This window comes from Barbatula barbatula, assembly GCF_947034865.1.
Source record: "Barbatula barbatula genome assembly, chromosome: 1".
Classification (NCBI taxonomy): domain Eukaryota; kingdom Metazoa; phylum Chordata; class Actinopteri; order Cypriniformes; family Nemacheilidae; genus Barbatula; species Barbatula barbatula.
The window spans coordinates 15,456,787-15,470,777 of record NC_136766.1 but is presented as its reverse complement, the minus strand read 5'-3'; the positions used below and the strand labels follow the sequence as shown (position 1 = coordinate 15,470,777).

The following is a 13,991-nucleotide window of genomic DNA, read 5'->3' as shown; positions in this document are numbered from 1 at the left end:
GGTTGCTGCTGCGATACTGTCTCCATGGCGAATGGTGCAGTCTTCGAGACTTTGAGAACAACGTCGTGAGATGGAAGTGCTGGCTGCCTTGTTAACAAACTGTATGGTGGTGCCGCCTTCAGCAAAGAAGACTGGCTCAGCCGAGCCCCAGATGTGAGAACCATCTCCTCCGGAGGCGTTCCCAGGTGACAAAGCTGGACAACTGGTAACTGTGAATGCGACACCTGCTTGAGTCGATTGGTCCGCAGGTGATGCGATCTTCAGGGAGTCATGTCAAAGTGGCTGAGGTTTGAACTAACATCCGAGACATCAGATGATACAGGAAAGTAGTGTTTGCCTCCGATGACCATCGGCCTAGGGCTTGGATCTGCGGCTGGGATAGGCCCTTTTGGGTGGCTGTGGTAGTTGCGCCTGTGCGGAAGGAGTGACCGGAAAAGTTGTCTGCTGGGATGCCAGATTGGAGCAGGACGGCTTTGAGGTGCTTCTGAAACCAGAAGCGTGAGGCCGGGCAATTAGAGTTGTTGACGAAGAGGGGATCTGATAAGGCCGCTGACCGGGTAGGCTAGGAGGGTTCGATACGGCTGAATCGGTGACTGGATGTTGAAAACGTAGACGAAATGGCCTCTCCTGGTCTGGTCAGTCTTACTTTGCTTAATCGAGTAAGAAATCGTCTCCGAATCCAGCACTTGGAGGTCATCATGGTGGGGTGAACTGAAGGGTCGAATTTGGATGTGGTGGTGATCTCTGAGCATCATAGAAAGCCGAAGAACGGCAATGTGAACATGGCGTCGAGTGTGCGGCCAACATGTGTGGAATGATATCCCTTGCGGAGGGTGGAGATGCATTTGGTGAGAATCTCCAAGGTAATGGGCCTCCTGGCGTCCTGACGGGCGGGTTGGGATCTTCGTATGCCTTGGATAACCATTGATGTTTGGGAGCTTGATATGGCCAGTGACGGGGAGTTGAAAGTCAATTTATGGAAGAACTGGAGTCCGCTGAGGTAACCTCTGATGGAGCTGGCCTGAAGGTTTTTGCAGTGTTGAGAAAAGAGATGTATGAGGTAATTGTGAGCAGAGAAAATTCTGGGAAGGGAATGCTGAAAGCCTGGTGAAACGATCTGAAGCTTCTCCACGCCATGAGGTATGATGGCAGGGTCCTGGGGGAAACTGACTTAGTTATGGAAGATCAACTCCAGATAAGGTGGTACAGGAATAGGCATGGGGTCTGCTTTGGGCGCCAGCAGCCTGGACTTCTGCCAAAATCTGTGCTCTGATGCTGCTGGAGAACCAGTCTCCATCGCATGCAGGTTCCATCGCATGCACGTGTGGAGGCGCTGGCATCGCAGCGGCTGTGGCCAATGAAAACGTGGGGCGTGCCTGTTGAAGAGAGAGAATGACAGCCGTCTGCGCGTTGTGCGGACACAAGCTTGCGGTAGCGTTTGCAGTGGCGCCGAAGATATGAGGCCCAGTGACTGAGGCCCGCGACTCTAACGGAGGCAGCCTCATGCTAGAAATCAATTCCGGCGCCTCGGGCCAAGATCCAGGGGTGGAAATCCAGCCTCCGCTTGTGCGTCTAACGGAGATAGGCTCGTGGCAGCAGTGTCAAAGAATTGTGGTCCGGAGACCAGCGCTTGTGTCCCCAGCGGAGGCAGCCTCGCGCTGGGGAGCCAAGAGCCCGGGGCAGGCAAGGCGAATCTTATTGCGGCCGCTTGTGCGTCAAACGGAGACATGCTCGCGGTGGCGGCGAAGAATTGTGGTCCAGAGACCAGCGATTGTGTCCCCAACGGAGGAACCCCCACGCTGGAGAGGTATGGGTGAGCCAGGGCTCCTGAGAGTTGCCGGCCAGCCTGGCCGGGGCGGTCAGCTGCAGTCGCGGTGGTGTCCCACACATTGAGCTGAGATGCCGCGGGCTGCCAGAGGTGCTCGATCGGGATATCCGTGGCTTCTAGCATGACCAGAGCGCTTCCGAGACTTACCGAAGGATTGCTGCGTCGGCTCTAGTGAGGGAGGCCATGCCGAGCCGCGGGGGTAGATTGCCCGAGCCTGGAATGGACGGGACCCCGAAACCGAGCCTGGCTTGTTATTGGCAGCCGATCGTGCCAACCTCATCGAGGGGACGTTGACCTGGGACGACACATAGAGGGTGTAGAGCTCTAGTTTCGACATCCGCCTGCTGAATGGGACGTCCGCGTTGGCAAGGGCCAGACGAAGGCTCTGGATCGTCCACTTGCTGCATGCGGATATCTTGGGGAGCGCAGATGTGTATGATGATGCCGGTGAATGAGGTGGAGATCGTGCCGGTGGAAGCGCCGCCGAACCCTTCCTCTTAGATGCACGCCGCACAGAGCGGCGGGGATGGCCGCTCAGCTTGGGAATAGTCTGTATAATCCGACCCTGAGCTGGAAAGCATGATGGCACCAAAGGATCTGAAACGTTTGCTACTTTGGCGACCACAGGAGACTCTGACATTGTGGCGAAACTTGACGATGCTTATCTGGCAAGATGCATCAGGAAAGATTGTTTGTCTATTTATGAAAGAGCTTGCTTGAGCTGATAGGGTAGATGCGGTGATTGCTGATGGTGAACCAGCCTAGATAATTAAGTAGAGATTGCGTGCTCTGCTGATAGGTGATTACTGCTGATGGAACATCGGGCTGATTTATATGCTTAGGTTCCTCCCGAACTTTGTTAATAAAACATCATTAAGTGGAGTTTTGGTTCCTTGCCACACTCGCCAGTGGCTTGCTCACTGGGAGACTGCTGATATTAAGTCTTAAGATTTATAGTCCATAAACATCTTCCATTAAACATGCGCATTTACAGTTTTTCTCAATCGATTTGACACATTTTCTCAAGTCAGGTTACTGTTCTCGAAACAGATGAGACCATGATCTGAATACTTTATAATTGTCCTAAACAGATTGTGTTCATTTCATACAAATTTCAAATCATGCAAGTAATTTTCAAAAAACACTGGGAGCACAACTCAAATGTTTTCATAGTAGTTAAACGCAACTTTAGGTCCTTTACACAAATCATAAACATTTATGTACCATTTGTCCAAACGCAACAAACTTCTTTAATGTGTCATATCATCAACTGCATATGGTAGATTTTCACACAGCATTTTTTCACAACTAAGTGACGTGGGTTTAGATAGCTGTGTTCATTTTTTGAGAGCAAACACATTTCCATGGGTTAAAGTGTCAAATCAACAGAGAATAACTGTAACTTGAACATATACATTCTGTTTGTTTGTATGTTATGTTATTACTGTAAATAGTTTTGGGAAAGTGTAATTTTAAGATTAAGCTGAAATAATACACTTCATTTGAACAATTAACGGTTTCTGACAATCTAACATAGTATTTATTTCAGTTAACTTTCATCAATGGACATTTCAAAGAGAAAAACTTGCAATAATACCATATATTATATTTATTTAATTGATTTGTCTATTACTATTATTATTTTGAATTGATAATGTTTTTAACATAAGTAAACTACATTAGTCAACATAACAGTGGACAATACTTGTTCAGCATTTATTAATTTGTTACTTTCAACATTTACTAATTCACAAACTGATAAACAAATAATAAACCGTTATATTTTGTATTACTTGTTACCTTTTCTAATCGTCTGACTGGAGGTCATTTTATCATGAAAGAAATCAAATTATTTATATAAAATATGAATGGATAAGATTTTTTGACTTTCTTAATATGTGAATATCAGTGCGTCAGATGTAGTATGTCTGAATCCTCAGTATTCTTAAAACATGAACCATGATCACAGGATTATTCTCAAGACACTTTAAAGAACATGAAATATAAACACATAATTTTTACGTCTGGTGAGGTGTTGATGTCAATGATTCTTATCTAGATTAATTATTGCACACTTCAGGTGTAAGTGCTCGACACGTCATGCCATAACCTCTGAACCTCTCACAGATCACTGTGTCAACTGTAAAGAATAACTTTAGTTTGAACACATCAAATGGCAATTGATTCACAAGCATCCAGTCACGTGCACAGATAGGGCGAAACCTGTTACAAATATTTAGCCAATTAACGGTTAAGGGAGCTTGTGAATAAATCTACATTTACTTTTTACATTTTGCAAACGCTTTTATCCAAAGCGACTTACAAAGAATTCAGGGAGCAATGAGCAATAGTACAATATGTGCTAATACATGAGCAACAGTACAATATGTGCTAATACAAAGTTACTAGTTTCAACAAAAGCTAGACCACTACCTGTTTGTGTCTGAGATATTTGGCACTGGAGAGGGATAGCATTTGTCTGCACTTTAATCTATCTTGAATGTGTTTTGGAGGGCATTTTTCACCTGATCTTTTCAACAGAGAAAACGCATGAAGTGGTGTAAATAGGCTCAATGAAACGCACATGTGTACTTATGGTGTACGTTAAACAAGTTGCCCCAAAAATAACACAGACTCGTTGCATGTATATCTCCTTAGTCTGATGCTCAGCAGAAATGATAAAATAGTGATGTGTTCTGCAACAAAAAAATGTATTACACTTAATAAAACGGCCAACTTTTACAACAAAATGCATAACAGGTCCCCCAGGTGCATAACATTTGCACTGATTTCTTTCGCATCTATAGAAAACCTCTACCTCCACTAGAATAGTCTTTGTGCCACCTTAGTGCTGCGTTTTATACCGTAGACCATAAAATACTTCTAGATCGCTTACACAATTATACCTGTATTGAGGGACAGGCACTACATTACACTAGATCTTACTTGTCAGACAGACATCAATTTGTCCATTTAAATGGGGAATCATCAAATCTAACGCAAGTAAATTATGGATTACCTCAGGGATCGGTTCTGGGACCCGTGCTGTTCTCCATATACATGCTTCCCCTCGGAAACATTATTAAAAACATGGAATTAGCTTCCATTGCTATGCAGATGATACTCCGCTATATATCTCATGATTCCTCCCAGCTATCCAAATTGGCAGAGTGCATTGAAGATATATACATTGGATGACCTGTAATTTCCTTTTAAATTCTAATAAAACTGAAATATTACTTATCGGACCAAAGACACGCAAACCGAATATTTCTGATTATAAACTGCAAGTTGAAGGATGTACTGTTACTCCAACAAATACAGTAAAAGATCTAGGCGTTATATTAGACAGCAACCTGTCATTTCCAAATCACATCTCAAATGTCAGAAAAACCTTCCACCTAAGAAATTATGCCAAATTACGAAATATTCTATGTGTTGCTGACGCGGAGAAGCTTATTCATGCATTTATGACCTCAAGACTTGACTTCTGTAATGCGCTACTTAGTGGTTATCCTGCATCATCAAACTACGGTTAGTTCAGAATGCAGCTGCCAGAGTTCTAACCAGGTCCAGAAAATACGATCACATTACCCCAATTTTATCAACCCTTCACTGGCTACCCATTAAGTGTCGTATTGACTTTAAAGTTATTTTAATCACTTATAAAGCCTTAAAGGGTTTAGCCCCTACCTACCTAACAGAGCTTCTATCACACTACAACCCATCACGCTCTCTAAGATCTCAAAATGCAGGAGTTTTGATAATACCTAGAATAACTAAATCCACCAAAGGGGGTCGAGCTTTCTCATACATAGCACCTAAACTCTGGAAAAGCCTTCCCGATACTATTCGACGATCAGACAAACTCGCAGACACACAAAATATTATTTACTAGGTGTTTATATAACAAGTTAAACTATTCATGTACTGTCTTTTACGTTTTTTGTGTTTCATTTTATTTCCCCTGTAAAATTTTACCTTTTTTGTGAAAAGGGCTATATAAATAAAACTGTCTCTCCCTTACATTTTCAATTTCAATTCAGTTTAAACTATAGTGAACTAGACATTGGAACAATGACTGTGAATTAGTTGTCACATATGTAAATCTGCTCACAGGTGTGAGATTTCCTATCTAGATCAAAACCTGCCCTGGAACAGGTTAGCCGTGCAGCATAAATTACCATGGCAATGAGCACCGATTAAAGCAAAGCTACTTTCAAGGTACCTAAAACTGGTGTCAAACGGTGAATTTTAATGAGGAGCTTAAAACAAGGAACATAAGAAAAATCCAACACGGGTAATTTAGCTGATTTAGTAAAGTCTCTTTCCATAGGATTAAAGTTTTGTGGAGGATTCCAGAGACTGCAGCAAATTTTGGTGGAGCAGGTAAGTAAAAAGGTTTTATTCTAACAAAAACAACACATGCAGAAAATGAGATGACTTTATATATGAGTCCTTAAAGTTCCAGTGAAATTGAAAATTACAATGCCTATTTAGTAATGAAATATTGCAGCGTTTATAGTTTTATCAATGTGGGTCATTCTCTTTAAAAAAAAATTGTGTGCCCTCGTAATCTTCAGTGAAAATCAGAAAATGCACATCCATCAAATTCACTATTTTAACATAAAACTTTCTTTTTGAAAAAATGACAAATATAGATTTTACATACTTCCACAAATGGTAAACAATCTGTCAGAAATTAAACTTGATAAAAAACTAAACTAATGTATGTATAATATGCTTAATTCTCATAAGGGGCCAACTGCTTTCTCCTGTGATGGGATTATATTTTCGAGATATATGGCGTCTATAACTGTTGCTCGATGTTGATGACAATTTTAAGATCGTGACATTTGCTGGAATGAGGTGTTAAGTAATGAGGTAGGGTTAGAGTTACCGCAACCAATAGTAATTAAGCAGGACATGGGATCAGCAGAACGTCCAACACCCCACCTGATAAATCTAAATTAAAGAAATCATATAGCCCAGTTGGGTCATTAAATTTTTTTATAAAAAAATGCCAGTGTTGTGATCTAAGGAAGTTTTTTTTCTCTAAAAATGGCATACAAGATTATGCAGACAAGCTTTCTTTAGGCACTTAAATCATATTAATGTTATTTACTACACAGTAGCAAGAGATTAACAGGATTGCACTTTACAGGATGAAAACAAAGCACTAACATTACAAGACATCATAGAAACCATAAATGCATACCGATGTTTGTGCGCTTGTTCATCCACCAAATGTTACTTTCTGCAGGAGTATGACATTAATGTTTTGTTATTTAAAGGAATGACATTACTTCCCATTGAGAAATTGAGTGTTCTGATGTTTCGTTGCTTCCTTGTATCACTGAATCCCAAATGGTTGTTAACCTCTGATCTGTATTTTGTTCATTACAAAACATTGGGGCTTCAGGACGGGGCATTGGAGGCTGAGGACAACAATTATTTGATAAATATATTTTTAAATAAAACTCTAGCATTTCATTGTGACTTCTGTTGGTCTTCCAAAGGATGAGTGTAGGCTAATTATTTCCCCTTTCGTCACAAAATCGATTTTCTGTGTGGTCGAATAGCAAAAATTTATCTAAGATTAGGAGACTTTGCAACAATCAACAAGTTGTGTCCCTGCATGTGTGGATATTGCTTGAGCTGGGTGCAAAGTAGTCAATATGCGGAAACGTCTTAATGGCTAAAAAAAAGTATTGCAGGATTGTTCCCCCCAGGGCTGGACTGGCAGTACCAGTTGGGGTGTCAAAGTGGAGCCATTCACAGAAACGCAGCGAACATCAAAACCACCACACACACAAGTTGTAATCCACACACATTGGTGATCGCATTGACCCCCCTTATCTTTACCCTTTGGAATTAGAAGCCTGTCGGGAAGCAAAGTCTCGAGCACACGGAAACTTAGTGTAAAATGAAAGGTCAGTCAGGCCAGATGGATACAGTTTCTCCTGAAGATGACTAGTATATTTTTGGCTTGTGTCATGGATTTTATGCAATTACAGCACTGCTTTGGTGTTTAAAATATGCTGTATATAATTGGATGGAGTAGAATAGCAGCATGGGGAACTGCTTGACAAAACTGCAAGCAGTTAACACTAATACTTCTGTATACTATGTACTGCACAGCACTCATAGATATTTCTTGTAACATTTGATATCCTTTGAACTGACTAGCTGCTCAAAACACTTCATTTTCACATTACAGACGATTTAATTGTTTAAAGGATTGATCCTGTTTTGACTAGTTTGCGTTTTATTGTTGTATAGAGCTGCTTTAACTCTTATGTTCTTTATCTTTTGTTCAATATGGCATCACAATGCTACATTTGAGACACACGATAAGTACAACCACAATTTCAGGACAATTTCATTGCTAACAGGCTGCTCTTTTATGGCTCTGTTCTCTCTGTCTCTCATTTTAGGAACATAGATGTTTATGGAAATAGGTACAAACGAAATACACGGATGAAACTATAGTTAAAAATCTAAATAAAAAAACGGTTATATTCCCATTAAATTGCAGTCTTAGCACATTTGTTCAGATCTCTTCTGAACTGTAATTGGTTTTAAAGTGCATTTAATAGTGTTTTCCTGAATTGTAATTCAAATATAACCAAAAGGATAATATTGCTGGTTGTGTTCTGTCTTCTGTAATTTATGTTGTTCAGAGTGTCGTAACTCATTTAGCAAGGTAAATATGTAATAAAATAAGAATAACAGTCTTGAAAGCAATGGTTATTTATATGTTTGAGGCTGGGTGGGGTAAGATTGGCTTTCAACAGCTTGAAGGCTCATTGGTCTGCTGTGGCCACTAATTCCATAAAGAGTTAAACGGTTTTGCTGAGCACATCACAGAACATCATCAAAACCATCTTTCACTACGGAGGCAGTCCACAGTTCCTCATCTGTTCTGTCACCCACTTTTCCTGAAGGTGAGAGGTTGGCTTACCTTCTACGCGTTCTATTGTATTTTCTAGGCTATTTAATTACAGAAATGTGTGCTGTTTAATTTTTGATTGTGTTTTATGAAAACGACAAATGTGATATATGCAAACTGCATTTATGATTTTGAATTTAATTCAATGTGAATTATATACAGTATATACTATATGGGTTTTATTAGAAGTGAGTTTATTTGTGAATCAATGCAAAAAACTGTTGAAGAAATATAAATATTTTTAAATCGATTGTGGAAAAATGTATGAGACTATATTTATGAGGTCTATTAAGGCAATTCGGAGGATTTATTTTCAGTTAATTAAATGCCTTTTACCTGCATGTTTTGAAAAGTGTTGTGGCAGGTGGGGTCTACAGTGAGGGACAGTTACCCTGTAGCAAACACGTGTTAATATTGTAAAAGCAAGTATTGTAATGGTTTAAAGATGGGCATTGGTTACCCCGACAATTCCGATTGCAGTAAATGTTTCAGATCATCTTAAATCATATTAATTTACAGTTTTTACTATTTCATCAAAGTATCAATATCATTCCAGTATAACTCAATACAGGTGACATGATAGAGCCGAGGGGAGACTATGTGCTAACATTTCAATAACCCTGAAATATGAGGCCTTACTCAATCCATTACTCAGCTCATCGTGACAGCCCCGCACTAGTTTTAGATCTTCGGGAATTCTGGACACATGGATTTGAGGAATTGTGAAAGACAGAATGATATTTATTATATAATTTTATCAGGGTATTAGTGATAGAATATGAATTATTGTCTTTAAGAGAGAAAGAAATAGAACAAGACAGATTGTATGGCTGATCTTTAACTAGAAAAAGTTTAGCCATTCATTCTGAACTCACTACATTGGATCATTTTACATTCAGAGATCAGTTTTCTGCTTCACTCACATTTACAGTATGTCACACATAGCTAAATGCCAGTACTGGGCGATACATGCACATGTATCGCCAAGCCCTTCTTTGAATGCAGATTTATTTTTACCTTACAACATCTCGAAATGATGTCACCATCTAGCTATAGTAATAAAAAAGTTTTATCATTTGACAGGTGCAATATACAATTTAATCCCAGCTATTATCACAGTAATTTAAATAATTCAATAATAGTTACTTATTCTTAATAGACACACAATCTTGTATGTGACTGGTGGGACATCCCGGTGTACTTTGTTTGAGTAAGTGTAATTGAGTAAGCTTTGGGTGAGATGGCAAGACATGTAGTACAGCTATAGTTAACAGTGTTTATAGTATGACTGTTGATGGTAATACTCAGTGCCTGAAACTGAGTAAGGGCTGGATATATGATGAATGCAGAAAATTGTAACATCAGTTTCTACACCTAGGGGGCAGTAATGCAACCAGGTAGGTTGCAATAATCAGAAACTAGTAAATAGCTAAATAAGGAGTTTAGGCATTTTCAGCAAAATGATAGTGAAGTTGTTTTTTTGTTATTTAATGAAAAAGTGTATTGATTGATTAAAGCAGCTCGTTGTCCAGGACTTAAGGCATAAGTCTAAAGTTGTAACAGGCTATAGAGAATCTGATTCTCACCAAATGGCAAACCTCACCGACTCAAATAGATAAACAATGTATATTTCTCCTTAAAATATGTATACATAATATACACTCAAAGATTAATACTCATTAGATAATCTAGTAGCCTAATAAAAGCTATTACATTTTTAAATTGACATCTCACCTGGTTTTCTATATTTCTGCAGAAGACAGAACAGCATCGAAAGCCTGTCATCATGTCTGAGTAAGCCTGTAACCAATTCTTCTTTCAAACACCAATACACAGCTTTGATTCAAAAGTATTGAAATATGTTGTCTCTTTTAAAATCTTGTCAGAAAAAAGATGACCTCGAGCCGCAGGCATCAACTCAAGGTATTCAAGCTTGTTCAGTTCGTCTACACATTTCAGGTATGTTTGCGTTTTGTTGCATCTGTCTTTTCCACTTTGTTTGTTCTAGAGTTTGATCCTGGCTATAGCCAAAGACCTGATGTTGGCAGAGGAAAAGCAGATACAGCAAGACAGAGTGAATTACATGGAGGAGAAATGCCCCGCTCTCTCTTTGCCTAGCTCTATCCAGGAATTACAGGTACAGACATTTCGTGCAATGATGACACGCACAATACTGATATGAACTTGAAGTATATTGTGACCAAATTCTGCTGTTGAACATTTTCACTTGTGTTTTCAGGATCTGTGCAAACAGCTCCATCAGCAGATCGATGTGATGGATGAGGAGAGATATGACTTGGCTTCCAAAGTGACAAAGAGTGATAAAGAGGTGTTTTATTCATGGTTTCTGTTCTTTGATTCTTCTCTCTTTGTGAGTGTTGTTTGGTTTTCAGTTAATGTAATTGTGTGTTTTTGTAGATTGAGGATCTGAAGATCAAGGTTCAGGACCTGAAAGGTAAATTCAAGAAGCCTGCTTTGAAAAAAGTACGCATGTCCGCTGATGCCATGCTGCAGGCGTTGCTGGGCTCTAAGCACAAAGTGTCTATGGATCTCCGAGCCAATCTGAAACAGGTCAAGAAAGAGGTCAAGGAGGAGGTGAGCCCACACTGCTTTTGTCACATGCATTCACACACACTAAAGTGACAACATACATAATTGAGACTTTGTCTTGAATTAAAAATCAAACGCACTGTCAACTGTCTCTTTACTTCATTATTTCAGAGCAAGGAGGCTGTAGGTGACTGGCGTAAGAAAATCGAGGAACAGGCCGACATGGGCGGCAGGAAAAAGATGTTTGAATCCGAGGCTTAAGCAGGCAGCCTTTTATTTTTGGACTCGTTTGTGATGGCCCTTGCATGTTTCGCTGTCAGAAGTGCTTGCTTCTAAACAGCACATACAGCAAGCCGACAGTAACTACACTAACACTAATATTCATTATGTCTTGTACAACATGAATTATATCTGGACTCATCTTAACAAATAAATGTGGGAAAAGAAACTGCTGTCATATGATCTGATTATTCTTTGGTCCTCTTCACATTCCACCATCATTCTCACCCTGCTAGCAAATTCGATCATCTTCATGCCATTTACCAAAAGCTTTGTTACACAATGTTACACATTTAAACTAATCCCATCAACAGTAGTGTGGCATTACGCAGTACATGCTTGAACACACATGTGTTGCATACTGCTAAATGAGTCTAGAAAAGACTGCAGAGGTCTCCGCACTCGGGTTGGTGTTCATATTTTCTTTATCATAAAGATCTCCTTTTCCTCATTGTTTACCTAAATGGAAAACATGTAGTAGGAGAGATCTGTGGAGAAAATGTATTAATGTGTGTAAAATTGTTTATTAAATCTGATATTTATATTAAAATGGTTACAGGGTGTGGATTAACCAGTGAAAAACAAGTGAGGAGGCTCTGAGATGTAACTAAAGGCCCTGTTGGTAAGTGACTTGAGTGACAGGTGTGTCTGTGTGTGTGCGTGGGTATTTGCTTTTATTGAATCTGTGGTCCTAAATGTGGATCTGGAAAGGGATAGAAAATAACCCCACATAGAATTTACTGTAAATTCACCATCACTTCTGACCAGATGTATTGACTGAAATTAGCCAAATGACCCAATGAAGTTTTTACAAATAAAGGTCAAATAAATTGCAACAATTGTCAAACCAGAACAACATATTAAGAGGATCTGACATAAAGTGATAAGTTGAAGTAGGGTTTATGTACAAGTCATGTACCTTGAGTCTTTAAAAGAATCGATGGTTCTATCTGGTGGTTACTAGATGAAACAGCAGAAGATATTTTCAGGCATGGGCACATAGTACTATTGTAGGCCACTCTATTTTTAACTCGCCTTCATGGTGATTCATCCTTGTGTTTTCATCAAGTAGGAGTAGGAGGGGAGACCTTACAACTTAAAACCAGCCTATATCAACCAGCATGACTGATGAAAACCGGCAAAATGAAAACCGATATGAAGATAGATTTTAAATTAAGATTTTAAACAGTTTTGATCAGATTAATTGGTGCTGTTATGTTGTCAAACATCATAAAACATTTCCTTAATAACGCACCACACTATACCACCTAAGCAAAGTCTACATGCCTTCTGTAAGTAAAACTTTTAAAAACGTAATATATTCCTGAACAATATTTTCAAACAGATCTGCATACATTTAGAGTGGTTTGGTGGAACAGTCAATAAACCGTCTGGTATGATGTCATTTCAAAGGTTGTCTAATTACTGTATTTGTGAGGTTTATCTAATGAATGAAAGTTATGTGTCTGCAGACGTGTGGAGTTCCCACCTGTTTTATCGCCGCACAGTGTTGCTAGAGAGAACAACAGGTGCAATAACACACACATAGAAACAGTGGTAAAGACGATATAAATCTACATATAGTCCCTATGACCCTATAGGCCTACCAACCAAATTATTAAAAAGATACTACCTTTTGAGCCCATTCATAACTCTATCAAATCCTCAATCAATCTAGGCCATTTTCCTGGACCCTGTAAACTGGCCGTCCTTAAACCTCTTATCAAGAAATCAAACAAAGAGGCCGTTTACACAAGACCATTTTCAACTGAAAACACGAAATAATGTATGCGTTTTTGCTGTCTGTTTACACGGAAACTGTGTTTTAGGGCACTGAAAACGCAAACTTTGACAACGGGTCTCAAAGTGCAACTTTTTGAAAACACCGCTATTTTCGTTTCCATGTAAACTGCAAGATGAAGCTTTCCGAAAATGATGACGTTAAAGTCAACTTTATTTATTTAGCGCTTTTTATATTTTCATTATTGCAAAACAGCTGTACAAGAAACATTTTGACTATATGCTAAACATATGAGGTTATTCAACTAACAACAAAACAAAAAGGTGAAAACACTGAAGACAGACACGCCAATTCAAACACACCCACACAATATTCACACACACATAGACAAACACGCACAGTGGTTATCACTGAGAATCATACATTTAAGATAAGGAGAGAGAAATACAGGTTAAAACTTAAACAGACTATACATTCCTTTATGCAATATTAATTAAGTGAAACTTTAAAATTCTAATTCTAAAGCAGCTCCCCGCCAGGTAAACCGTGAAAAACAGTATGCAAACAGTGGTGAGGAACCGAAAACTCAGGAGAACCAGTTCCCCCCGTGCAAAAGCTGCAGCCTCTGCACAAGCTCGACA

The 13,991-nt window shown here is 39.5% G+C and overlaps 1 protein-coding gene across 1 annotated transcript; it reads left to right on the top strand.

The window, feature by feature from the left end:
- Positions 1–8,697: 8,697 nt before the first annotated feature.
- LOC306898154 (troponin I, fast skeletal muscle-like) lies at positions 8,698–12,231 on the top strand. The gene is made up of 7 exons (XM_079463422.1): positions 8,698–8,775; positions 10,537–10,574; positions 10,667–10,703; positions 10,789–10,917; positions 11,020–11,109; positions 11,199–11,375; positions 11,502–12,231. The coding sequence occupies exons 2-7, from the start codon at positions 10,567–10,569 to the stop codon at positions 11,589–11,591; spliced, it is 531 nt and encodes a 176-aa protein (XP_079319548.1). The 5' UTR covers positions 8,698–8,775; positions 10,537–10,566; the 3' UTR covers positions 11,592–12,231.
- Positions 12,232–13,991: the final 1,760 nt, after the last annotated feature.

Excerpts from the sequence above, each read along its gene's own strand:
- LOC306898154 (XM_079463422.1), top strand. Across the intron at positions 11,110-11,198 it reads TGACAAAGAGTGATAAAGAG|ATTGAGGATCTGAAGATCAA; the intron begins GTGTTTTATTCA and ends GTGTTTTTGTAG. Across the intron at positions 11,376-11,501 it reads AGAAAGAGGTCAAGGAGGAG|AGCAAGGAGGCTGTAGGTGA; the intron begins GTGAGCCCACAC and ends TCATTATTTCAG.